The sequence below is a fragment of the Lathyrus oleraceus genome, chromosome 7, assembly GCF_024323335.1.
Source record: "Lathyrus oleraceus cultivar Zhongwan6 chromosome 7, CAAS_Psat_ZW6_1.0, whole genome shotgun sequence".
NCBI lineage: Eukaryota > Viridiplantae > Streptophyta > Magnoliopsida > Fabales > Fabaceae > Lathyrus > Lathyrus oleraceus.
Genome location: NC_066585.1, coordinates 256,177,470 through 256,204,313, shown reverse-complemented (window position 1 = coordinate 256,204,313; position 26,844 = coordinate 256,177,470). Strand labels below are relative to the sequence as shown.

Here is a 26,844-nt window from a genome sequence, read left to right as displayed (position 1 = left end):
TATGTTATGGGCAATGTTTGAACGAAAATAAAGTACTCAAATCCACATATATGGTCCATAATGGTTTCAGGTTAAAAGGTGGTATACACCATTATCACCTTGAGAATAACTTACGACACTTGCATGATATTTTATTTAGTATTCTCATGGTAGATCAATCGAATATAAATATTACTCCTAATATATTTGTGTGTGTGTGTGTGTGTGTTCTCTCGCTTCATTATAAAGTTTGACTACATATACTTTAAGAATAATATCCTTATATTTAATGGGGTCTCACTTAATGCTTTTTTCAACTAGCTAACTGTTCGAGGGACTTTACTACTTTAGAAAAAATTATATAATAAAAAAATGTCTTATTATTATTATTATCATTATTAATATTATTATTATTATTATTATTATTATTATTATTATTATTATTATTATTATTATTATTATTATTAGATAACTCGATATAAATACTAAGTTACAATAAAACTATTGGCCTTTAGGGATTACACCAATAATTTGTTTCCTTGATATTTGCATTTCTGGATGGAAAAATTCCACTTGTTTTAGGGTAATCTCAAAAGAAACATGTATAATGGAATAACTTTCCTCCCCGACTTAGCACACTGCTTAGACAAATCCAGCTTTTCGAGACTCGTCTCCTGGAGGTCATCTTGAGCCTTCTTCCAACCCTCCCGAAGATTCTGATGCCTGATCAGGCCAGACAAATTGTACATGATTTTGAGCTCCTTGATTTTGCCTACTACTCCCTCACCATGATCGAAGCTCTACTACTTACTGCATTTGTTGAGAGATGGCACAAGGAGACATCTTCATTTCATCTTCCATTTGGGGAGATGTCTATCACTTTGGGTGATGTCTCCTCATTGTTCCATCTCCCCATCGACGGTAGATTCTAGACGAATCATGTTTTTAGCTCGTCGCTTGCCTGTATGACTGCTATACGAGATCTGATAGTTTCTAATAAGGTCATGCAAAAGTATTTTTCCTTCAACAGGGGCGCTCACCTTCGTATGTATTGGCTTCGGAAGACGTACGACAAGCTTGTTGTGGTTGTCGCTGGGGTGTACATGCTACATCTAATAACACATACTCTCTTTGCGGATAAGTCAAATGTTTATATTGACGCATGGTATGCGTGTATGTTCAGTAGCCTCAAGGTTAGCATATGGGCTTGGGGGTATGTTGTGTTGACCATTATGTAAACTGCACTTGGAGTGGCGACAATATTTAAGACCAGACAGCTTACTGGTTATTTGAGTATGTTACAGGTATACTTGAAATTATTATTTGTTGTTGATTTCTTATTTAATTGTTACAAATAACATTTCGTATTTATTATTTGTTATGTTTGTGTTTTGGTATCGGTGCTGGATATATGAGCATTTTCCCACCATTTGTGATAGGGGAGTGGAGCATTCCCTAGTGAGTTCCCCACAGGAGAGGAGATGAAGGGCCAGGCAATCACATCCGGTGTTGTTGAGTATACGAGGAGGCTCGATGTGTTGATTGTAGATGATGTCATCTAGATACCATACATTGATCATAGAGTCCACCGTGAGCTCAAGGAGTCTTCATTATATTCAGGTTATATGCGGTGGGAGACCATGGTTGCTAGACACTTGTCTGAGAGGTGTCTGGGACAATATGGATATGTTCAGATTATCCCACGACATGTTCCATATATACCATCTACAAGCATTGATTGGTGGTTTCAGAGTAACTTCATCAGCTCTAGTCATGCCATTAGAGATCGAGCAGTTCCTGTTCAGTATCCCTCGTAGTGTGAGGATGGTTACTTAGAGTGATACCTTATTGTATCAAACTCTATCATCATCCCACCTATCGAACATACATATGATGTTAGGCCTTCTGATACCTGTCGATGACGTGTCGCCGCCGCCTCCTACAGCTGACGCTGATGACCAGCAACGCCTCCAAATGATTGCAGTTATTATGGATAACTTCATGGATTTGATAAACTCATATGGCGAGGTTTATACTATATTATCTCGGGTTGCACACATAGCCCGTGAGGGACCTATTAAGACATCTTTTGTTTATTATATATTATTTGTATATTACTCAGACATCTTTATCAGAAAATTTTTAATTAGCTAATATTGTTGATCTTCAATTCATGCAACATCAACATAAACTAACATTTGATAATTGATTACGTAGCTTAAAAAACGGTGATAAATAAGAAAACCTAGACACTGCCAGATGATTATGGATGTTTCATCATCTTCATTATGTCGTCGACAGACCTTGAAATCTTAGCATCTAACTCGATCGACCTCTTTATTAACCTATGGTGAAATGATCTCCACATGTCCTTCACATCTTCACCGGTCTTCAACTCAATAAGGTTGTATTTCACCCTTCCGTCAGTATAAATCCAATCTTCACGAAACTCGATCTTTCTCACCTTTCAGTTTTCAGTATCAGACAGTAATTCATTCAACTTGGACGTCATGTGGGCGAGAGATGTGGTGTCATTCGGAAGTCGGAACTCTACGAGAGGTGAAGTTTCGTTGAAGTACACGTCAACCTTAATAAAAAATTGAGGAAGATGCATTTTTTTAGATATTTTCATCAAACAACGGGTGACCCCTATTTATACAACTTTGTATTTACTTTGGACCATACAAAACTATCAGTGCAATCATAGTCATCCAAAACTGTCGGCAATATCCTGAGCGTTTAAATTTCAAACAAATAACACTACCGAAAATTTCACTTTGGTTGAAAATTCCAGTATCAAATGGTAAATTTCAAAATTTTCAAAACTAATTGGAACTTATCGAAACTTTTGAAATTTTCAATATACCAGAAATTTATGTTACATTATCGGAAATTTTGTTAGTATCGGAAATTTTGTTTAACCTACCAAAAATTCTGAACGAAAATTTAATTCACTTTTCAGTAGGGAACAGTTTTGACATTTTTAAAAATATGGAGAATACCAAGTATATTTTGATGAGGGGGCTTGAAATTTCTAAATGAGAATCCAAAGATGTACTTGAGAAAAGGCCCATATCTCACTGACCCAAGTGAAGGTGAACCACAAATATGATGTTAAATGTCCCCAACATTTATTCACGCGTGTCCCTAACATTTATACATAATAAAAGTTTTGACAAACTCAGATCAACAATAATATGTGTTGGTAGTATTCTCATCAATGCCTACTCCTGTAGCACTTAATATCGATACCTAACCAGCAAGAAACTTTTGTTATCAAATGCTCCACCAAAATTTGAAGTTATGTACTGACATTCCTTCGTTGATCATGATGTTTTGATTTGTAAACTCGACAAATTAAACAAGGAGTAGCTACTATGTGTTGAAAATTAGTTATCACATATTATATATCTATTAGGATGTACAACATCTAAGCTATCAAAGATTATAAAATTATTTAAATTTAATAATAGAAGAATTTTTATTTTATTTTATTTAAGGGTTAATAGTTATTCTAGACCCTTCATTATACTCGATCATCATAATGTTTAATATATTTTTTATTAATATGTTAAACAAATGATATAATATTTTTTATTAATATATATATATTCTAGACCCTTCATTATACTCCATTTGTTTAACACAATGGATTGCATAATTAACATTTTTTTTTCTAATTTTTTAAATTTGGAAATTTTAATACCAAAAATTTAAATTAGACACCCTACCCACTGAGTTAGTTTAAAAAAAATATACATCATTTGCTTACCATATTAATACAAATATATTTCAAATATTTTAATTAAATTTCTATTTCAATTATTCTTTTCTCTCTCTCACTTGATACGTTTTTAATTTAATTAATTTATATTTTACATTTAATAATGTTAATTTATTATATAAATATATATTTTAATATAAAATTTATTATATTTGAAATTTGTTTTATAATTCAATTCCTATTTATTTCATAATATATAAATAAATAATATTTTGTTTTGAAAAGAATGTTTTGTTGAAATTGTTTTATAAAGGAAATTTTATAATATTTATTTATGAATTAATAAAAATAAATAGATATTTAAAAATAATAGATAAATAAATATTTATTAATTTCTAATAATACATAAATAAATACTTAAATAAGAAAAAATAAATGTTTATTTATTTTTAATAATACATAAATAATTATTAAAAATAAATAAATATTAGAAATAAATATATATTTAAAAATAAGACATAAATAAATATTTCTTAATTTCTAATAATATATGAGTAAATATTTATTTGTTTATAATAGTACATAAATATTTATTAGAAGTAAATAAATAGTTAGAAATAAGACATCAATAAATTTTTATTTATTTTTAATAAAAATAAATAAATATTATAAAATCTTCCATGTCAAAACAAAACTCAATAAAATATTATTTTTCAAACAAATATTATTAACTTACATATAATAAAATAGACAATAATTAAAATATTAAATAGATTTCAAATATGACAATTTTATATTAAATAAATGTTTATATAATAAATTAATATAATTAAATATGAAATATAATATAATAAAAATAGAAACGTGTGAGAGAGAAAGAGGGGGAGGGAGGGAGATAAAATAAAAATTTAATTGAAATGTTTAATATATTTTTTATTAATATGTTAAACAAATGATATAATATGTACATTTTGTGGGAGATTTTATCATCTCAAGCTGCCTAGTCCAATGGTAAGGGTGCATGGACTAGTTAGGTCTTATAACCTCCAAACTTAAAAATTAAAAAAAAATAATAATAATTAGAGGGAAAAAAGAGTTAACTTAATATTCCATGTCACTAAATATATGACAAAATATGATAATTTTGATAAGGTAATGAGAGATCCTAAGTTTCTTTTTTACAGAATTTTTCAAATTCGTTCCTATGATAGGGTGGGAAAAAAGATATTAACCTTTTATTTAATTATTAATGCACATAATCATTATGATAAAAAAATATAAATTAAAAACATTAAGAATTAAATGTGAGATAGAATTAATTAAAAAATAAAGATTCAATATTTTATAAATTAGAGAATTCATATATATATATATAATCTTAATATTTTTGGTGAATATATGGTGTGTTTTTCAAAATATTTTAAAATATATTATTAATAAAAAAATCTCAATAAAATAATCCCGTACTTCTTAAGAATTGATGACAAACACTAATTTTGGTAGTATTTAGTTCAAGACAATTTCTAACAATGAGGACGCAATATTATTTTTGGTAGGTGAAATCCACAATTTTATTTTGTTCCAACATTAGTAAATCACTATTTTTTTTAAATAATCATCTTTTTTAAATTATATAATAAAATAATTATATTTTTAATTTATTTATCAAACTAACCATATTTGTGAGAGCGTGCGTCATTATAATTGACGCATGCGTAAGAGCATGTGTCACTGTAATTGGCGCATGCATGTAAAAGCATATCAAATGTAGGAGCATACGTCATTATAATTGGCGCATGTAAAATGTAGGAGCATGTGTCACTGCAATTGACGCATGCATATAAAAAAATAAAGAGTAGCCATACACATGCGCCAAGTGGTGTATGCTAATACATTTACATGCATACGCCAATTGCAATGGCGCATGCTTTTATATTTTACATGCATGCGTCAATTACAGTGACGCATGAGTACAAATTCATCAACACATATGTCATTACAAATAACGCATCGATTCATTTTAAAGAAATCTATTAATAAATAATTTGAAATTGTGATTATTTTTGTATTATTCTTAAAAAAAAAAAAAAATCGCAAATCACAATCAAGGAACAGAAACATGTTAGCTACACTGTATGCCATTTAATGGGATCATAACTAAGCAAGCTGGCTATTGAATTTTGTCTATTTTCTTTCATTCACATCAAATCTATACAGATTAGATTGGCAATGTCGTTGACATTATTTAGTGGATTGTATGTAATAAATTCTCATTTACATAATTGAGAAAGGGCCAGGCTATGCTAGTATCGCAACATCTATTTAATAAATCTAGCCTCCCCTAGTCTTCTTACAAACTCAATAAAATATGTTCACTTTGATTTTGGTTAAAATTTATGATTCCGTTGTGAGCATTTTTTTTTAAGTTTGAAAAACAGTTTTGATATATTTAAAGCTAATTATCAATACCTTTAAAATAAAGGAAATGTATTAACGATAAAAATTCTAGAAGATGAATATGTTGATCATTTTGATAGGTGCGCAAATTTTCTTCATTAAAGTATAATATCGAAGAAAGGAGAATATTAATGCACATAAAGAAATGCAAAATCCAATTTGGAATGTATAGGATAATAGAGTCATGTACTTTGTGTCTTGGTATCCTTCATGTGTTCACAAAGATATGGATTCAATTTAGATTTAATTAAAAATACTAACGTGTAGTCTTGAGTTATAATAAACTGTTTTCTCTTGAATATTGGAGATTGTGAATTCTTTTTTCAATCATAAGAGGTATTGTATTTCACTTGCCTTACAAGAAGTAATTAGCGGTAAAAAAAATTGAATATTTTGTAAGAATTTTAATAGATCTAAATTTATTAGAATATTTGTATAATTAACTTCTTTTTTTTTTTTGGAAAGAAGAGCTATGCATTTAATCTTAATACTGAGTACGAAAGACTTCTTTGTTTTGTTATTTCTATGATTTTTATAGGTAAGATATATGTATAAAATATTTGTGTTTTAGAGTATCAATATAGTTGAAATGTCTAAATTTTCTTTAAAATTTTGATGCTCTTAATTTATAAAAAAAGTTAAGAATTTGCAAGTCTAAGTATCATTTGGTTTGAGATCTAACCTATAATGTTTGACCATTTATTTTACATATCCATTTGAGTTTGAGATGTTTTTTTAATTGGGTACAGCTTGTTAACTAATTCAATATAATATTTCATATTTACATGTTAAAATAAATCTAAAATATTTTTAAATAGACAAGCCACCTAATACTGATGACTCATTTCAACTATGAGGGATGTAAAATTCATTTTAGCTGGTGATATAGGTTGAGGGTCAGGTATAGGCGACAGTCTGAGAAGATCGTCTGGTGGAGACTATAAAGACGAATAAGTCCACTGATGTATAATAGAGAGGTGTAAATGATCAGTGAACTAGTCGTATGTAGGGGTAGGTGGGGAAGACAGACATTCAAAGAGAAACAAAGTCTCATTAAAAATGACATGCCGCGAGATGATGATTTTTCTGTGTGACAAATCAAAACATTTATAACCTCTGTGATTAAGGGGATACCTTAAGAAAACACACGGAGTCGAGCGGGGTTGTAATTTGCTAATGGTAGTGGAGGAGAATAAGGCATAACAAAGACAACCAAAGACGCAAAGATGTGTGTAAGATTGATCATGAAGATACAAATGTTAAGAGAGATTAGACAGAGTTTTATGGGGAAGAATATTAAGAAGATATATAGTCATTTGAAGCGCATGATACCAAAATGAGAGAGGAACAGAAGCATGACCGAGAAGAGTGTGAATCATGTTGTTAATGGTGCGTATTTTTCGTTATGCCTTGCCATTTTGGGATGAAGTGTGGGGAAAGAGAAGCGAAAAATGAGACCATTAGCAACACAATAATTATGAAAAGATATATTGTCATATTCTCACCCATTATCATATTGAAAACATTTGATAGTTTGAGAAAATTGTGTGCGAATTAAATTTGAAACATAAGTGAACATTTCAAAAACTTGGGATTTATTTTTTAGAGGAAACATCCATAGAAAATCAGAAAAACCATCCAAAAATAAAACATAATAACGATGACCAGCTGAACTCAAAATTCGTGATGTCTGTAACACCATAATTTTTATTTTAATAGTATCAATATTATTTTACTATTATCGCTATTATTTTTAATTATTTTATTTGAGTGTTGGTGTATTTTAAATAATTATTTGAGTGTTTTATTTAATTAATTTGTTGGGATAGTTAAGTATATTAGAAAAATTAGATAATTATGTTATTTTAATTAAATTAGAGTAACATTTAATTTAAATAATAATATAATGGGAAATAGAGTTTTAGAAAATAGAAAGAATATGGATATAACAAAATTGAGGGGCGAAAGGAGATTAGGATAAATTAGGGTAAATAAATAGAGAGACTGGGGTAAAGTTTTGTACGGTACGTGTAAAACTTGGAAAAAGGGGGAAAGAGGCAGAACCTTCGAGAGCGAGGAAAAATCCCAAATAGGCTAAAGGTTTTCATCGATATGAAAATTCTAAGTAAAGGGGAGAATGATTCATGTATGAGCGGCTAAACATACAAATTGTGAGGGGTCCTTACCCTCATTCCTTCTTCCTTCCTTTATCTATATTTGATGTTTGTGGCAAAAAAGGTTTGGGTAAAATCTTTGAGGAGATCAATTATAATATTTACCTTTTGATTATGATGCGATATGTTATTGTTATTGTTGAATTTTGATCTATCTTTGACCAAGTATATTGGCGTGTTGTTTGAGAATCGATGGTTACGCCATAAAGGCGAAAATGTAAAATTTGTATAATTGTTTATACTTTATGTGTGGCTGTTGATCGGTGTTTTGGGGCGAAAAATCTTTAAAATCCAAAAAATCCAAAAAAACGCCAAAAATTCCAAAAAGTTAGAAAACTAAATCGAGTAAGGGGTGGGATGGAGGGGCAGATCGGCGGAGTCAGGAAGCCGAGCCTGATAACGGCGGCGTAGTAGTGTGAGTCACACTTAGCGGCGCCAGAGGAGGGTGGTTACGGTCAACAACGATGAAAATCACATGCGATGTGAAGTCGCACTAGCGTGTAGGGGCACACACGGGCTGAGGCAGTGCAGGTCGGCGCAGTGTCTGGAAGTGCAGATCAGCGCGATGTCCTGTAGTTCAGGCATCCATTTGGCAGTTCGTGGTCCGGCTCGATGGGTTTTGAGGAGTTTGTTATTTCAATGACTTTTCGTTACCTTTTTATGAGTTTAGAGTCATATTTTTATTTGTTTAGAGTCCTTTAACAGGTTTAGAGTTGGAGTTGAAGGTATATGATACACTAGAGTTGAGTTTGGATCCTTTTGACTTTATAAAGATGATTTTTTTGTAATATTTTTATTTGTTAAGGCATCCAAGTCAAAACGGTTAAATTTGGAGTTAATGAGTAGTTTAGAGTAGGGTATTATGTTGTTAGAGTTAAATTTGAGTAATCTGGCGTGTTCTGAGTTGTGTTGATCAACAGTGAGTTAAGGCTAGAGTATACTTGTAATCTCTGACAAGCTACAAGTTAATCATGTATAGGATGTAGAATTATGTGTATACCATGTTCATGAATAATTGTGAATGTTTATATAATTATATTAAATTGAGCGGTAATTATATAATGTGTTGAGTTTAGTAGTTCGGAGAGGAACTATAGTGTTAACTTTACATTGGAAAAGTTGTGGGTTCAAAAAGGAATCGTTGTTGAGTGTGTGTTTTAAATGTTATTAGTTGAGATTTATGCATTCATATATATCAGAGATAGGTAGAACTTCAGTTCAGTGAGGTCATGGTTTAGAGAGGAACTAATGAAGGTCTCAGGTTCAGAGAGAAACCAGAGACATGGATAATTTATTCACGTAACTATGACATTCAAACCTTGGTACCACATGCATTGAGAAGCAGGGGAGAAATGCATTGCATTATATTTTCATTTATGATTATCTAATTATTGTGAATCATTTTATGAGATTGTTAATGTTGTTTTAAAACTATCCTAACTGTTTACATAAACTATTAACATTATGAACTTATTTCGTAATCCCTTATGTTTTATCCTGGTTCATTATTAACTAAGCTACCTCCAGTCCACCCTTCAAGGTGATTTCCTCTTATCAAATGGACTTAATTCACTCTGACCAAACTTGATTACAACCACAAATACTAATCGTCAATGTCTTCTTGAGAAATTCTGATTATACCCTAGTCTCGCAAGGAAATACATCTCAAAAGTTGACAAACAAAGTGTGTTAGAAAGTTGCTTCTAAGAAAGCGGATTACACAAATGTATTACAAAGATTTACACACACAAATATTTTCCATGAAAGTGTATGAACAAAAGTTTCTTGTGTGTTTGTTTTTATTTCTCTCAAAATATTCACAGTATGCAATTTTCATGTTATAGTTGTTACTGTGTAGTTGGGCATAGTATTTCATTCTTTCAAGACTCTTTTATATAGGAAATGACAATATTTGTTGGAGGGCAGAAATGGAATTCACAAATGTAGTTGTATACTTGCATAACGGTCTGTGAAAATGGGAGAGACAATGGTACAATAGTACAATCCTTTTCCCATGAAATCAGTATAGTAGAAAGAATATTGATCTTGTATTGTGTATTATTTTCTCACGTAAACGTTTTTTATCTTATCTTCAATTATTCAGAGGATTAGGATAGAGAGTTGATGAAGCATGCATAGAAGAAGAATTAGAGTCTGTATGAGATATTCTTTAGAACCTTGTATTTAAAGTCTTCAAAACCTTGTCTTTAGAGTCTTCAGAACTTGGTCTTCAGAGTCTTGATCCAGAGTCTGGTTACACAGTTCATCAGAGTTATTGAGCGTAAGACTTCAGAGCTTGCCAATATTAAAGGCTTCCCTTGTCAGATTCATAATGAAAACTTTGGATAGTGATGTTCAGAAGCGTTGAGCACAGTAATTCAGAGCTTGATCATCTTTGTAAAACACACATATCAGAGTCAGAGTGCATTAGGTTCAGAGTATGATGATGTCACATGTCACTTCTTCAGAGTCAGAACTTGCATCTAATATCTGCACACTTAACAAAATAGTTAGGGTACAAAATTGTTCTTTATGAGTCTATGTATTGTTATCACCAAAACATGAGGCCATATGCAAAACTAAATCTTATTCTTATAGTGACGACCCATAGTGGTAAAGAAGTGGCTAGTTCTAGTTCTTAAGAGAGGGAGGTTGAAGTTAGTTTGACAACACCACCCGAAAAGGATGTTGTTGAAGAGGTTGAGAATGAAGTGCCATATGTTGCTCCTCCTCCCTATAAACTCATTCTTCCTTTCCCAAGGTGGATGCCTAATTTAAAAAGTTTCTGGAACTTCTCAAGAAGATCTAACTCAATGTGCCTTTCACTGAGGCGCTAACCCAAATGCCCTCTTATGTCAAGTTATTAAAGGAGATCCTCTCAAACAAAACAAAGATAGAAGACCATGAGACCGTGGCTATGACCCTTGATAGTAGTGTCGTGATTCAAAACATAGTTCTCCCTAAGCTCAAAGATCTGGGAAGTTTCTTCATCCTTTGTCATATAGGTGTCATACCCCAAAATTTACCCTCCATTTTTACTTTTTTTGCATAGCTCATTTGCATACATCTAATCATATCATGCATGACCATTGCATTTGGTCATGAGATCACAAGCATGGCCACATTGTTGGTTTATATCTTAACATTAGGGTTTCATCTTGATTTTGCTTGTCAAATAACCCTAACTTCAATAAGAGATGGTATTTGTTTGTTACTATGCTCATGTAGGTGATCATGCTCCAAATCAAGGCAAGACAAAGGTCTTTGGTCAAGGGAAATGCAAGTGTGCTCCATGTGATTCAAAGGTGGTTCATGTGTTTATTTCCATGTCACATAATTCAATCCTCAAGATGTTCTCAAGATCACTCAAGACCTAATCAATTTTTCATCAAAGGATGATTATTATATCATCATGGTGTCTTGAAATGCAGGAAAGAATCAAGTTTGCATAAAGGGATACAAGTTGGTTTGACCTAATTTGCAAGTATGTCACGCCTTTGGTCCAAACTCCATAACTTCTTTAATTTGTATCCAATTTCCGAGCTTCTTTGATCCAAATGTGTCTGTTGAGTCCCTCTACAACTTTTCTTCAAGGGTCAAACACCAATTCAATCATTAAGGACCTCATTTGTGAAAAGGACCAAGTTGCCAAAATGGGCCAAAACCTTGTTATGACCACTACTTTCCATCCATGTCATTTTCAGCTCAAGTACCATTTTGATCCCATTCCTTTTGCATCTTGTTAAGCTTATGTGAAAGATCATTTGGCCCAAGTTTGGCTCAAAATGCACGAGTTATGGTGTCATCAACTTAGGACGTCAAAATGACCAAACATGGCTCAAGTTGCTTGGCCAATTGCCCAGCCTAAATTTTAGGTCACGATCTAAACTTCCCAAGCATGTAACTTCCATCTCAAACATCATTTGGACTTGGTTCTTTTTGCATTGCATTCTACTCTATGAAAGGATCATTTGGCTCAAATAAAATTGGAAAACGCATGAGTGCATTGGAATTGGCCTAAGCATGAACATGGTGATCTAAAATTTGTTTTGCAGCGTGACCTATAATGTGGAATCATGCCAAATCAACATTGGACCACTTCTCATGCGTGCAAACTTGTTTCTCGTGACCGAACGCATCTCACCATAACACAAAATGACTTGCAAAGCACCAAAATCACGAGTTTGGTACCAATTTTTCACACAGTTTGAATCTCAGATTTTCATATTGGATTTACACGTTTGGGATCCAATCTCACGCGAACCTTGACCTCATTACATTCCCTATAAATAGAGGATGGTTTTTACTTATTTACCAAGCTTCAAGAGCCAAGAAATCCCCTCCTCATTGAAACTCGAAAGCACCAAAAAACCAGTCACTCATTTCTTCGATTCAAGTCCTTTTGCTTCCAAATTTCTTCCCATAATCCTTCATCGGCATCATCTGAAGTTGTCTGAAGGATTATCGTGGTCTGAAACTCCCTGCATCCTTGCTTCCAGTTTCACCATCTTCAATCTTCGACCTCGATTTGGACAAGGTAGTCACGAGTGAAATTACACTTCAAACAAGTTACCATTCTCTTTGTGTTGTTCTATTAATTGAAAGCCCTCACCTCTCTCTGATTTATCTTTTGATTTGGTCATTTAATTTAACTTTGAAGTTTTAGGGTTCTTCATGAGTTTGAGAAAATTCTCTCTGCTTAGAGGAAATCAATTGCTCTGATGCAGAGAGATGGGGACGATGATGGTAGTAGTAGCTTGTACCATAGTGTTTGAGCTCAAAACTCCCAATTTCTGAAGTTGCAAAATCGAAAATGCAGAGGTTGAAGATGAAGTGTCCCTTGTCAAATCAGAATGCACCACTTCACTAGTTGTTACATTTGAATGTTTTCTTTTTTTCTATTTTATTTTCTTTTTATTTCTTTTTCTTTCAAAAATCATTTTAATTATCCCCTTTATTATTTTTTAGTCCAACTTTTTTTCACAATTTCATAAAAATATTCTCTATCACATATGATTTTTCCATACTTTTTAAAATTCATTTTGCATTTGATTCATATTTCTTTTATGTTTCATTTAATTTTTATTTAATATTTTTATTTTAATCATTTTAAAACATTTTTCACCCCAACTTTGGAGGTCAAGTTACTTATAATTTTGTTGACCTCTTCCATTTTTCTTGGGATTTTATTTGATGTTTTGATACCTCTTTGACATTTTCTCTTTTATTTTCTTTTATTAATCATTATTAAATCTTTTTTTAATCTTTTTTATTTCTTTTTGTTATTCACTTGATGTTTTTACCTAAGTTGATTGCTTGGTTGAAGAGGTCTTCCACATCTCAAATCATTTATAGATGGACTTGAGATTGATTCAACCTTCTTTGATCCAAATTTGTTGATAGATGATCATGAATCATCTTCAATAATTTGCATCAATGATAGGTTACCCATCAATGCGCCATATTTTGAGTCCTTTGATTTGTGGATAGATTAATCCATATGTGATTATCTTAACTATTCACTCATTATATCTTATTCTCTTCTCTTCTTTTGCTTTGATCATTGTGTTACATGTTGTAAGAGATTAACTTTGTGTTAATTCTCTAACATGTCTGATACATACATTGTTATTGATCGACCTCAGATAGGTATGGCTTCTACATAATCCTACTTACGATTATTTAACATGACACTAAATTGTCCCGACATAATTAATTGACCATTAACTCCTAACACTTTACATTATTACCATTTAATTCTTGCCTTTTAATTTAAGTCATTTAGTTTATGCCATTTACTTTTATGTCATTTACTTAATGCACTTTACTTTTATGTCTCATTACTCACTATATCACTTCATACTCTATTCATCTTCCCTTACTCATTTGTTGCTTCTTATCTTGTTTAATTGATCTGTTTGTTAATCTTAATGAATCAAAACATGATAAAGTGATTTTGACTTGCTTATTACATTCATCTGCTTAGGTGATCAGTGCATTTTGATGCACATTCTTCTATAATTGTACTTAGGCATTTATCTAGTTTATTTTACTTATTTTAATATTTTATTATTTTTTTAGATTTAAGTTCATATTTGCCTTTGATCTATTTTCGTTTGTTATTTTCAGTTTTAGCGGCTATTTGATACCTGTCGACTGTTTAGATCATAACTTGAGCTACAGGATTCCTTTTTGTGTGTTCTAACATGCGTTAGAAAGCTAAGAGAAAGGACTACAACTTTCGTGTTGAAGCCAAAAGATGATTCAGGGTGAAGACGTCTCAAATAATTCGTTGAAGTTTCGTACTTTAGGAAATAATTTCTTTTGGGCCATTTGTTGGGCCAAATTTAGGTTTTTCGGCCCAGTTTGAATTATAAGTGAAACCCTTATTCTGTTTAAAAGGGCAGCCACGGTACTGTAGCAAACACACATTATTCACGATAACTTTTTGCTTTTGTGCGATCATGAAGAGGAACTAATCTCCTAGAGTCAATCTGTTGTAACCGAATTTCCAAGGCTTTGAGGTTTTTATTCTATCAATTTAATTTCGTTCTCTTTCAATTCTATTCTATGAAATTTCATTTGCTTAATATGTATTTTGTGGAATGGTTTTGATTAAATTCGTATGATTGCATTCCTAACTATTAATCGTCGTTTTCGTCGCTTTGTCGTTAAATTGCGTTTGTAAATCGTGTTTGCTTAATTCACGATTGTATTTATACCTTTGCTTAATTCGGAATATAGGAATATAAATCTGTCATATATCTATTGCGCTTGTCAATCGAATTTGAATCGAATAGAGATCGAAGCCGCTTAGGGAATTGGTAGGTAAAAACTAATGATTAGTCGGAAACCAAAAATAGTAGATTGGCTTATCTTATAATCGCTTATTTTAGTCACTTTTTTTTCTTTGTTTTCTAAATCGACCACTAAAACATAAACCTCCCTTAAATCGATTTCATTAGGTTAAGAATAATACAAGAATCCTTGCGATACGATACTCGAGGTGTCACTTCCCGTTTACTATATTTTATTACTCGTTGTGAATCCAAAAGGTCATAATGCTAATGTGAGTGCAATTTCGTTGAGATCCGGGAAGGTAACAGAACCATCCCCAGAAAAAAAAAATCTTGAGGTAACACCTGAACCTTCTTCCGTTGTGGTAGAAATTGAACCCTCTGTTGTGGTAGAAACTGAAAAAGAAAAAGAGAAGGAGTATGTGCCACCAGTTCCTTTCCCACATAGAATAATGAAAAATAAAAGGACTAATGATGGAGACAATGAGAGAGAAATTTTAGATGTGTTCATAAAAGTGGCGGTAAACATTCCGCTTCTTGATGTTATTAAGCAGGTTCCGAAGTATGCAAAATTTCTAAAAGACTTGTGCACAAGTAAGAAAAGGTTGAAGGGCAATGAGAGAGTAAATTTGGGACGAAACATTTCAGCCCTTATCCAGCCTAAACAGGCCATACCCCAAAAGTGCAAGGATCCAGGAACTTTTTATATTCCATGTACCATTGGGATAGTAAATTCAACAATTGCATGCTTGATTTGGGAGCAGGCATTAATGTTATGCCTACCTCTGTTTATAATAACCTTGATCTTGGTCCTTTACAGCATACAGGTTTAATCATTCAACTAGTGAACAAAAGTAATGCTCTCCCTATTAGAGTAGTGGAAGATGTGCTTGTTCAAGTTAATGACTTGATTTTTCCTGCAAATTTCTACATTCTAGACATGTATGGAGAAACAAATTCAAGCAGATCGCCCATCATTTTAGGCAGACCGTTCATGAAAACGGCGAAAACAAAAATTGATGTCGATGATGGAACCATGTCCATGGAATTTGGTGACATTGTCACAAAATTTAACATTTTCGATGCCATGAAACATCCCTTGGAGGAGCATTTTATTTTTCATATTGAATTGACCTCTGAGTTGGTTGATGACACCTTTTCTGAATTGTTTTCACTTGATTTTCCATCTCTATCTGAGTTTGATGATGTTTATTCATGTGATGATTATATTGGCACTAATCTTTGTGTTGTTTGTGCTGAGATTGATGCTGCCTTGCAGGGTGATAGTATAAACGAAGTTGCTTATGTGGCTGAAGCTCTTGACATTCCGGCTGCCCCAAACATACCATCCATTGAACAACCACATTCTGTAGAGCCTAAACCACTTCCCGAGGATTCATATTATTCATCAAAGCTTCAACTTAAGCAGAAACATAAGAAGGGAATTGGATGGACCTTGGCTGACACTCGTGATATTAGCCATTCCATATGTATGCATAGGATCTTACTTAAAGATGAAATAAAAGTAGTGAGGCTGCCCCGTAATCCTTTGATTCTTGATATTGTGAAAAAGGAGATCACTTTCACGCGCCCATTCAACACTTTTACTTATAAAAGATTCTTCTTTGATCCTGGAATACAAGGCGAATGCACTAATCAAAATTTCAAGGTCAACGGACACTACCCAAAGCTACTACATGAGAACCCGACTTTGGAAGAAGAGACTGTAGGAGAACTCTCTTTGGGAAAGGCTGCTTATGCAATCACTTATCCGCCTTGACTCCCCGGGTGTGTTCTTTACTTTCTATCACTCTTATTTTATAGTTATGCTCTTTCATTAAGGATAATGTATGTTTTAAGTGTGGGGGAGGGAACCATTTATTTGTTTTGTTTTCTTTGTTTTGTTTTCAGTTTTCCTCTACTTTGGTTTTTGTTTGCTTTCTTAAAAAAAATTGCATGCTTTTTCCTTTAGTTTTTGAGTTACAATTATGAGTATTTTTCTTAGTTCTCTTGACTAAAGTCTTGTGGTGTGATGTGAAAAATTTACTGTGCATTTTTAGTATGATAGGTAGGACTAGACTCTAAATTGTATATCTTTAGCAGTAGATCATTAACCCTAGTGAGCTTTGAGCCTTATATGGATAACATACAAAAATCCATCTCTTTCTTTCTTGTGTGATTCACTCATGTCTGTTGGTCTCTAGAACTTGAATTGACTCTTGTTGATGTTGTTGTTTACTTGTGCACACTGATATGATAAAGGAAATTTTGTTTTCTTTTGTTTTTTTAGCCAGTTAGCCAAAAAGTCAACCCTAAAATAATTGCATCCCTTGTTTGAAACCCCCTTGAGCCTATTATCCTTTTTTTTATTTAAAACTCATTACAAGCCGAGAAGTGAAAAACAATGTTATCACCATATTCAAAGGATTGAAAGAGTCTTGTTTGGAGTTGTGTGGGGTTGAATAATTATGTTTGTAATATTTCAGAAGTTGGCAGAAAAAGAAAAAAAAATAGAAAAAAAAATAAAAAGGAATGAAAAAATAGAAGGATAAAAGGAAGAAAAAATAGAAGGATAAGAGGAAGGAAAAAAAAGAATTATGTTTGTAATATTTCAATACGTGTCAATACATACTCCTTCAAAAAAAAAGAATAAAAAGAGGAAAGAGAAGAGAAAACAATTGTTATAGAGTTGTTCAAGTGAATGAAATATTTTGTAAATTCAACTTCCTCAGTTTCTTTCAAGTCTTTTTTATCTCTTTGAATTTTAGCCTAGTATCCCTTATGATTTATCTCACCCTTACCTTGGTCACGTTACAACCAAATAAAAGTCCTTTTGATCTTTGTGTGCATGTATTCCAATTGTGGATGTTAGAGTCCTTTCAAGCTTATGGTAGTACTAATTTTCATGTTGTGCTTTGAGTGTAAACAGTTAATCTAAACACTTGAGAGTTGAGTGAATTATATCCTGTGAGGATCTTACTGTTGTTGATGTACTTTTTGGTAATCTGTTTTTCTACCTGCTTTGAATGTCACAAATAGTTGCTTACTAACACCATATTCTTGAAGCTTAGACTTAGAATTATGCTTATACCTTGTATCTTGAAAACTTTTGGAAGTGCATGCTCTATTTTCTTTCCTTTTGGTTTGAAATTGTAATTTTGCTCGGAGTGCAAAAGTTCAAGTGTGGGGGAATTTGATCAGTGCATTTTGATGCACATTCTTCTATAATTGTACTTAGGCATTTATCTAGTTTATTTTACTTATTTTAATATTTTATTATGCTTTTAGATTTAAGTTCATGTTTTCCTTTAATCTATTTTCGTTTGTTATTTTCAGTTTTAGCGGCTATTGGATACCTGTCGACTATTTAGATCATAACTTGAGCTACTAGATGTCGTTTTGCGCGTTCTAACATGCGCTGGAAAGCTAAGAGAAAGGGCTACAACTTTCGTGTTGAAGCCAAAAGATGATTCGGAGTGCAGACGTCTCAAATAATTCGTTGAAGTTTCATACTTTAGGAAATAATTTCTTTTGGGCCAAATTTAGTTTTTCCGGCCCAGTTTGAATTACAAGTGAAACCCTTATTCTGTTTAAAAGGGCAGCCACGGTACTGTAGCAAACACACATTATTCACAATAACTTTTTGGTTTTGTGCGATCATGAAGAGGAACTAATCTCCTAGAGTCAATCTGCTGTAACCAAATTTCCAAGGCTTTGAGGTTTTTATTCTATCAATTTAATTTCGTTCTCTTTCAATTCTATTCTATGAAATTTCATTTGCTTAATCTGTATTTTGTGGAATGGTTTTGATTAAATTCGTATGATTGCATTCCTAACTATTAATTGCCGTTTTCGTCACTTTGTCGTTAAATTGCGTTTGTAAATCGTGTTTGCTTAATTCACGATTGTATTTATCCGTTTGCTTAATTCAGAATATAGGAATATAAATCTGTCATATATATATATTGCGCTTGTCAATCGAATTTGAATCGAATAGAGATCGAAGCCGCTTAGGGAATTGGTAGGTAAAAACCAATGATTAGCCGGAAACCGAAAACAGTAGATTGGCTTATCTTATAATCGCTTATTTTAATCACTTTTGAAATTCTGGTATCAGATATGAGATGTCGAAGGTAATGTCATGACACTAATATCTGAACAATATAAATAGGATAAAGATAAAGAACAGTAATGCAAGAGACACAAGCAATTGTTAACCCAGTTCGGTGCATACTCACCTACGTCTGGGGGCTACCAAGTCAGGAAGGAAATCCACTAAATAGAATCAGTTCAAAGACTCTCAGTAAACAACACAAGCTACAGTCTTTTTCACCTAATCTCTACCCGTGTGACTTCTATTTAAGAACTCTTAGATATGAGATCCCACTCACTCCCCCTCAATTACACCAGTGATATTAAACAAGAATTACAATGAAAAAAAGACACTCTTCAAAGACACACACTTGATCTTACTTAGCAGCTTCAATCAAGTAGACACACACTCATGCTTAAAAGCTTAGAGTGACAAATTACAACTCAAAAATCAGGCCAATTCAATCATCTCTGGATGAATTGAATGGCTTACAAGTCACAAAACCACACAAGACTTAAACCCTTATTCTCTCTCAATATTTTGCTCTGTATTTCTTGCGTATCAAATCAGGTTTTCTATGTCCTTTTTATAGAAGCAATTTGCTGGGCTTGGACATCATAAAATCCTAAAACTATTTTCCATTCAAATCTTCTTATGACAGTTGATTAGATCTCTTTGGAAAATAAGTTAATCACGTTGTAATTACTGATTGATAGCATGTTCAATTAACTCATCAATCATACACAGATTGCCATTAAAAGCGCAATCACATAATACATAACATTCAGACTGAATGTTCTGTATACAGATGTCATGACATCGGGTCTGACATCCTGGAACAATCCTGCATAATTCCATTTTAAATATCCACCAGGTACATGATATCAGATGTCATGACATCGGGTATGACATCCTGAAACAATCCTGCATAATTATATTTTAAACATCCAGCAGGTACAAGATATCTTATGTTAAGACATCACATGTAACATCTTGTGAACACTCTTGATTTTACCAAAATTGCTGCCAACACCTAGAACCAACAATTTTTTTTGCTTTGTTTTCTAAATCGACCACTAAAACATAAACCCCTTAAATCGATTTCATTAGGTTAAGAATAATACAAGAATACTTGCGATACGATACTCAAGGTGTCGCTTCCCGTTTACTATATTTTATTACTCGTTTTTGACCCGTGTGCGACAACGAATCATTAGGCTTAGCACACATTTGCACACACATGGTTTTCTCTCGGACTACCTAACAATAAGACATAGGACAATACACTTTGCACCCATATGGCATAAATCAATGGCAGAAGAAGTGGGGGACACAAAACAACAAAGGAGGGGATGTGTCTCATTTGGATTATCAATAAGATTAGAGAAACCCTAGAGGGCTTAAAAAAATGGAAAATGGATCACATTAGAGGTTTTCCCCCAATCCCTATGAATAGACACTATTAGCCTTGAACATTTTTCACTTTTTTTCAAATTTTATCAAACATACGCGTGAATTCAAAATTCTTTAGGCAATACCAAAAAATTTATTTTGACTCCCAAAAATTTTGAAAACAGTATGTATTTTACCGTAAATTTCAAAATTTCTAGAGAAATCAGTTGAAAATGTACCGTGAATTTCAGAATTTCTGATATTTTTAAATTTATTTTTCTGGAAATTTTAGAATTCCCAATACAATTTATATGCATTTTCCAAAAAAAAAATCAGAATTTCCTATAGTAAAAAATCTTTTTCTCAAAACTTTTATAATTTTCGATGAAATTAGGGAAATTTTAAAATTTCTGGAATTTATTTGATTTTTTCTGACTTTTGCAGTGAAATACAGAGGAATGACGGGACTATTGCAGGTAGAGCGACATATAGAGCGGCATACCAGACTATGGTTGTTGAGGCTGAGTCTTCCAATATACGGGTTGGACGGGTGGTTCCAACCAATTCACATCGGAAACGGTTGGCTGAACATGGGCAATTTTGCGCACCCCATTGAACTCAATGATGAGTAGTGAGATCAGTCGAGCAGTCCAAAGATGATGTTGAGGTTGTTCATGCTCAGGATGTTCATAACCCATCGGTCTAGAAAGATGTGACACATGTTGCTGTTGAGATTGCTAATGAAATGGTCCAGCCAGATGCCCCTATTACAGATGTTCTTGTTGATGATGAGGTGGCTGTCACATATTCGGTCTCATCTGCTACTACTTACATAGAGGTTGCGACTCCATCGACGAAGCCGTCTGTGCACACTAATGGAGCATTTCCGGGAGGACCAATTGATTGGCTGATGCTTAAAGAGTATGTTAACCATGTCGCATACCGACTACGACAGGGAGAGGTATATATATTTTATGTTTAACTTTAATTTATTTAATATTGTTCCATGAAAGCTAACTGCTAATTTTTTTAATTTGTTTATTACAGGATCTTCTCATGTTGAAGGTGACCTTCCACAGGTCGAAGATGAAGAACTTCCCGAAGACTCTGATGCCTGAGCAGGTCTGACAAATTGTACATGATTTTGATCTCCTCGCATTTGTGGACTGCTCACTTACCATGCTCGGCGCTTCACTTCTTACTGCTTTTGTTTTACGATGGTACAAGGAAACATCTTCATTTTATCTTTCGTTTGGGGAGATGGTTGTCACTTTGAATGATGTCTCCTCATTGTTTCATCTCCCCATCACCGACAGATTCTTCACAGCTCATGTTATTAACTCGTCACTTGCACGTTTGACTGTTGTACAAGATTATTTATATATTACATGTAACATTACTCAAACATCTGCACATAACTTTTTATTAGATAATATTTTGAATCTTCCATAGATGTAAAATGAACATAATTTAACATTTGACAAAGAAACTTTATTTTTTATTTTTAAATATAATGTTCACAAAAATAATATAAAATATCCACCTTAGATATTATTAAATTAAGAAAATTAATAAAAATTGATTCACAGTAGAATATCACTCTTTTTTCTTTTCTTTTTCATTAGAACAACTTATTATTTTAGACTTTAAAAAGGAGATCTTTATTTTTTTTACAGAAAAAAGTTTTTAACATGCAAGATAATTATGATTTCTGAGTGAAGCTTAAAGTCTGTGTTTCAGCAGCCTCTCCTTGGACCGGTTCTGGTTAGAACATACCCTAACTTCCAAAAAGAATAGAGTCGAGCAGCATACAAGTTTTTAAAGATAATTTTTTTTTCTATTTCCCACAAGAATGATTTTATAAACTGATTTTATAAGGATAAAATATGTTCAATATAAAAACCTATCATTTAAGAAACTCTAAGATTCCTTATTGGCAGTGCCATAGGTACTACAGGAAAACTCAAGCACAAAATTAGGATTAATTGACCAAGATATACTACAATGTATTATAGAAATATATTTTACAAAATTTTAAAGCCATCCAATGCATGCTTATCAAAATAACTCCATTCATTTTTTATGAAGTGGAAATAACAAGAATGACTGTATAAGGTAAAATGTTCACATTGGCAGCAGCTTAAAGAATTGAAAAAAACGGTTGAATAATTTAAATCCAAACTCAGCATAAACCACAAAAAGAATGAACAATAAGACAGCATAGAGTTAACATAACAATAGCATTCCAAATCCCAAACCGACCTAAATTTATCATTTAACTTGGAAAGTAAACTTTGGTTAAGTTTTCAACTGACAAAATCCAAATCAACCTTCGGTTTTTGTATGTTTTCTAATTTGACCCGAAACAAACTAACCTGATAATATACGGGTTGGTTCTTGTGATAAGTTTACAGACCAAAATATTTATTAAAGAAAACATATATAAATAGGCATTAGCACACACTTAGCAATCCCAAATACAAACCAGAATTACTAATCGGGCAGTAACAATCCAAATACAAACCAATTATCAATAAACTTAGCAACTCATCAAAGAGAAGCAGAAGAATCATAGAGGCAGAACAAGTCTCAGAGAAGCAGAACGAGATTGCTGCAGTTGGAATGAAGATGCGTGACACACAAAACTGAACAAGACCACAGTTGTGTGGGAGGTTGGCTGAGTGAAATTGAGACTAATGGAAAAAAAATGTTTGAACGATCTGATGAGATGTATAGGCCTGGGCTAACTCTATGCTCCGGTGATCAATTTTAAGATCTGAAACGTGTCACCGTCCTGAACCAACCATGTTGGTTCTCCTTGTTTTTCGTTCAGGTTTTTACCAGAACCAATAAAGAAGGGTAATTTCTGGGTTCTTTATATTTACCCTGTCCACTTGCACTCCCTACAAATACTTCACAGCAAACATACTCTTGTCAATTAGGTTTGTTTATATTTGCATCATGAGAATTACTGGTTTAGGCTCACAGTTACAGGGCCAAACTATGAAATTCGTTAACTCGTCTGAAACATGTATCTATAAATATATTTGTGTAAAAATGTTTCTAACAACATCACTCCTCCATTCAGCATAACAGCTTCCTCTTATATTGTTGATCCATGACTCAAGCATTGACATATGTCTTCTTAGGACATGTACTCTTCCACTCTATCACATTTGACCTTGTAAGGTTCAGTCAACAACTTCATTAAGTGCCACACTTCGTCCCGAACTCAATCATGATGCACTGGCCATGAATTTAAGGCCGTGTTCATAACAATATAACAAGAATGAAGCTGCCATTGGTTCATAGCTGATTTCTACCTCAACAGAAAGTTCTTAATCAGTTACCACCCAGAAGGAAAAAATCAAGGACTATCCCAAGTTATAAACAATATACCCTTTTGTTGTTCTATCAAATTAAAAAGTTCTATTTATCTACAATTTAAAACAACACATAAGAAATGTAATTTTAAACTCTTTAGTAGGAATCGTTGTTATTATAAGCATCCAATAAGTAGAATTTAGGTTTGAGATACTCTTAAATTGGATTTGGCAGGTAAGATATGTATGGGGCTAAACATAAAAGTTGGTGTCTCAAATTGTAACAATCTAGTCTTCCACATTATCAATAATACAAAATGATCTGAAGTTTTCAAAAAGTTAATCCAGTTCATCCCTCTATCTGAATCTGCTATCAGATGCATTTTTTATATTAACTTTATTTCAAATTCATCCCCAACATTGTCAATTTACTATCATTATAGTATATGCAATTACCAACATAGACAAACCTAAAATTGACCATGTGGAGATTAAGATTGATATTTGTTCAGGGCCACTCATAAGGCACAAGACGAAAGGCCCAATGGTAAAGCAAGCACGAAGAGCAAGTAGTCCTCTATCCTCCCTAAAGCAGGTAACTCCGCGCTTCAGGAGCACTGCTAGTCATCCAAATCAATCAGCGTTCCCACTATTTAAGAGAAATAAACGTCATTCTCAGGTATTCAAATTCATTTTCACTCTCACATCATTTTTCATTTCTCTGACTGATTTGAACGTTGGAATGCTAACATTGTATGTCAGTCCCCTGACCTCCTCTCCACCGCATCAAAAGCTTAAGTCCACCGTATCAAGCACTACTACATCATTCACCGAACGATTCTTGCTCAACCAAGGAACAATATTATAATAACAATAGTGCAATTTCAATGACAAAATTAGGTATCCCTATCATGTTCAATTTTGAATATTTCCCCAATACAAAATAGTAAAAATACAAAGCACTTCTTACATATATACTAGTACAACCAAATAATATCATGATTGCATCAAGTTATACCAATTTGCAATGAGGGAAATGGAAAGTGTTGTTCAGGTGATGTGACGAGGAGGAAATTGACCTTTTTTGAGAAAGGAAAGAGAGTATTCAGAAGCATCAATTAGGTCAGCAATGTTATGCAAAGAGCGTTCATCAGAACCAACCCAAAACATTGCACGTACCTTAGCTTTCATAGCCAATCTAGAGGCAAAGTTCAGTGGCAACAAAGGAGAATTCAGGCTTCTCAGTGTCTGACGATATAGCGACAGAACTCGACCCCTGTTCCGATTCAAATCCTCTGCAGTCGCCCATATGAATCCCTTTCCCATTCTGCAAAACAACAAAAATAGTTGAATAGAAATTAAAAACATATGCATCAGATTAACGAGTATGCAAAAAAAAAGGAAGAATAAAGAAGGAAGAGACAAACCTGGACAAGCGTGTTGCAAAGGGCGAGAGAGTGAGCGGATGTGGGTGACGGTGTGCGGCGGGGCGGACTGGGAGTGGCGGCGGCCGAACTGATGAAGGAGAAGTAGAGATTCTCTTGTTTTGAGAGAAAAAAAAGCACTTATTTTAATCGGACGGTTTTCAAGACACTACACTTTTTTTGAGGATCATCCGATTTTTTTGGTTCGAACCGGCTCATTTGTTTCTATGGCTCAACCCATTCAATTTTAAAACCTGAGATTATCACACAATAGAGGAAGGAGGGAAATAGTTTATGTGCAATTCAGATAGAAAAGATTCATTGCAATTCTGAAATAGTATGAGTAATACTTAACATTAGTGTTTGATGATGTCATAAATTGTTGTTTTCTTGGAGCTCCAAGACACTGGACTATGAACAAAGTAGATACATGAATTTGATGTTAATCTTTTGAGATCATGATCACTTGCCTAATTTGAATAACTATAAGCCTTTGGAGATAATTTCTAAAGTGGAGCCTTAAGAGAAAGAAGCAAACCATGAGTTAAAGTGCCACTTTTGTAGCCATGAAATGGCATGCTTTATTAATACACTAAAAGATATCGGGACAAGTTAATGTTACATAGTATAAAGCTCCAACAAATTATCTACACAAGGAAATATCTTCCATTATGTTAGTTACGTGTTTAGTTAGCTTGTAATGGGGGAAAATAGGAGTGTCGACTCCATTTGCATTGAGATGGCTTTGCTCTATTTAGGTTTGTTCCATTTATCCATATTCAAAGCACATATGTATCACATGTGACAAATATAAATCAAAGAGTTGGAATTAAAGGGTTAAAATTAAATAATCATTTTAACTAAAAAGAAAAGAAATGCATTAATTCATATCTTTCTCTCATCATCTACCTTGATATGAGACTTTCCTTCTTCACTCGTCTACAACCAACCCACTTCATTCGTCGTTACGATAATGTTTTTTATTTATTTTCCTTCATGCACCTTGTTATATTGTTAATCTACTGACATATTTGTCAGGTCACTTTTCTGTTCTTGTTCGTTGTCACTCTCTTTTTCTATCAGAATTAGAAAAAGAAGCATAAAGGAACAAAGCTTTTTGTCACGTGATTAGAAGGACTACATGATAGCAGAGTGGCGTGTGCTGGTGTATGGAACATAATGAAGGAAGAACACCACCGTATGGACTAACGGGAGTAGGGTGGTTGCGGTACCCTTCGTCGTATGAATGAACGGGGAGGAGCGGTGGTGGTGACAGTGAGTAGAGGAGGGAAAGGCTACAACAACCTTGATATCGATTTGAGGAAAAGGCATAAAGAAAGAAAGGCTCTGGTATCGTTGATGATGGTGAGAGGAAAAAGGAAACATTTTTCTTTTCTTTTTTATTAAAAAAGTATTTAATTTTAACACTTTAATTTGTTTTTGCCACTTGTCATATATTGGTGCTCTGAATAGTGATAAAT

At 33.1% G+C, this 26,844-nt stretch overlaps 2 protein-coding genes across 2 annotated transcripts; one reads left to right on the top strand and one right to left on the bottom strand.

Moving 5' to 3' along the window:
• The first annotated feature begins 1,869 nt into the window (after positions 1-1,869).
• LOC127103288 (uncharacterized) lies at positions 1,870-21,744 on the top strand. Its single transcript, XM_051040558.1, has 6 exons — positions 1,870-2,044; positions 15,390-15,859; positions 15,952-16,073; positions 21,061-21,166; positions 21,323-21,577; positions 21,664-21,744. The coding sequence occupies exons 1-6, from the start codon at positions 1,870-1,872 to the stop codon at positions 21,742-21,744; spliced, it is 1,209 nt and encodes a 402-aa protein (XP_050896515.1).
• Positions 21,745-24,777: 3,033 nt separating this feature from the next.
• LOC127106023 (uncharacterized) lies at positions 24,778-25,808 on the bottom strand. The gene is made up of 2 exons (XM_051043299.1): positions 25,367-25,808; positions 24,778-25,266 (listed from the first exon to the last, which is right to left on the bottom strand). Exon 2 carries the CDS (start codon positions 25,263-25,265, stop codon positions 24,990-24,992), a length of 276 nt encoding a protein of 91 aa, XP_050899256.1. The 5' UTR covers position 25,266; positions 25,367-25,808; the 3' UTR covers positions 24,778-24,989.
• Positions 25,809-26,844: the final 1,036 nt, after the last annotated feature.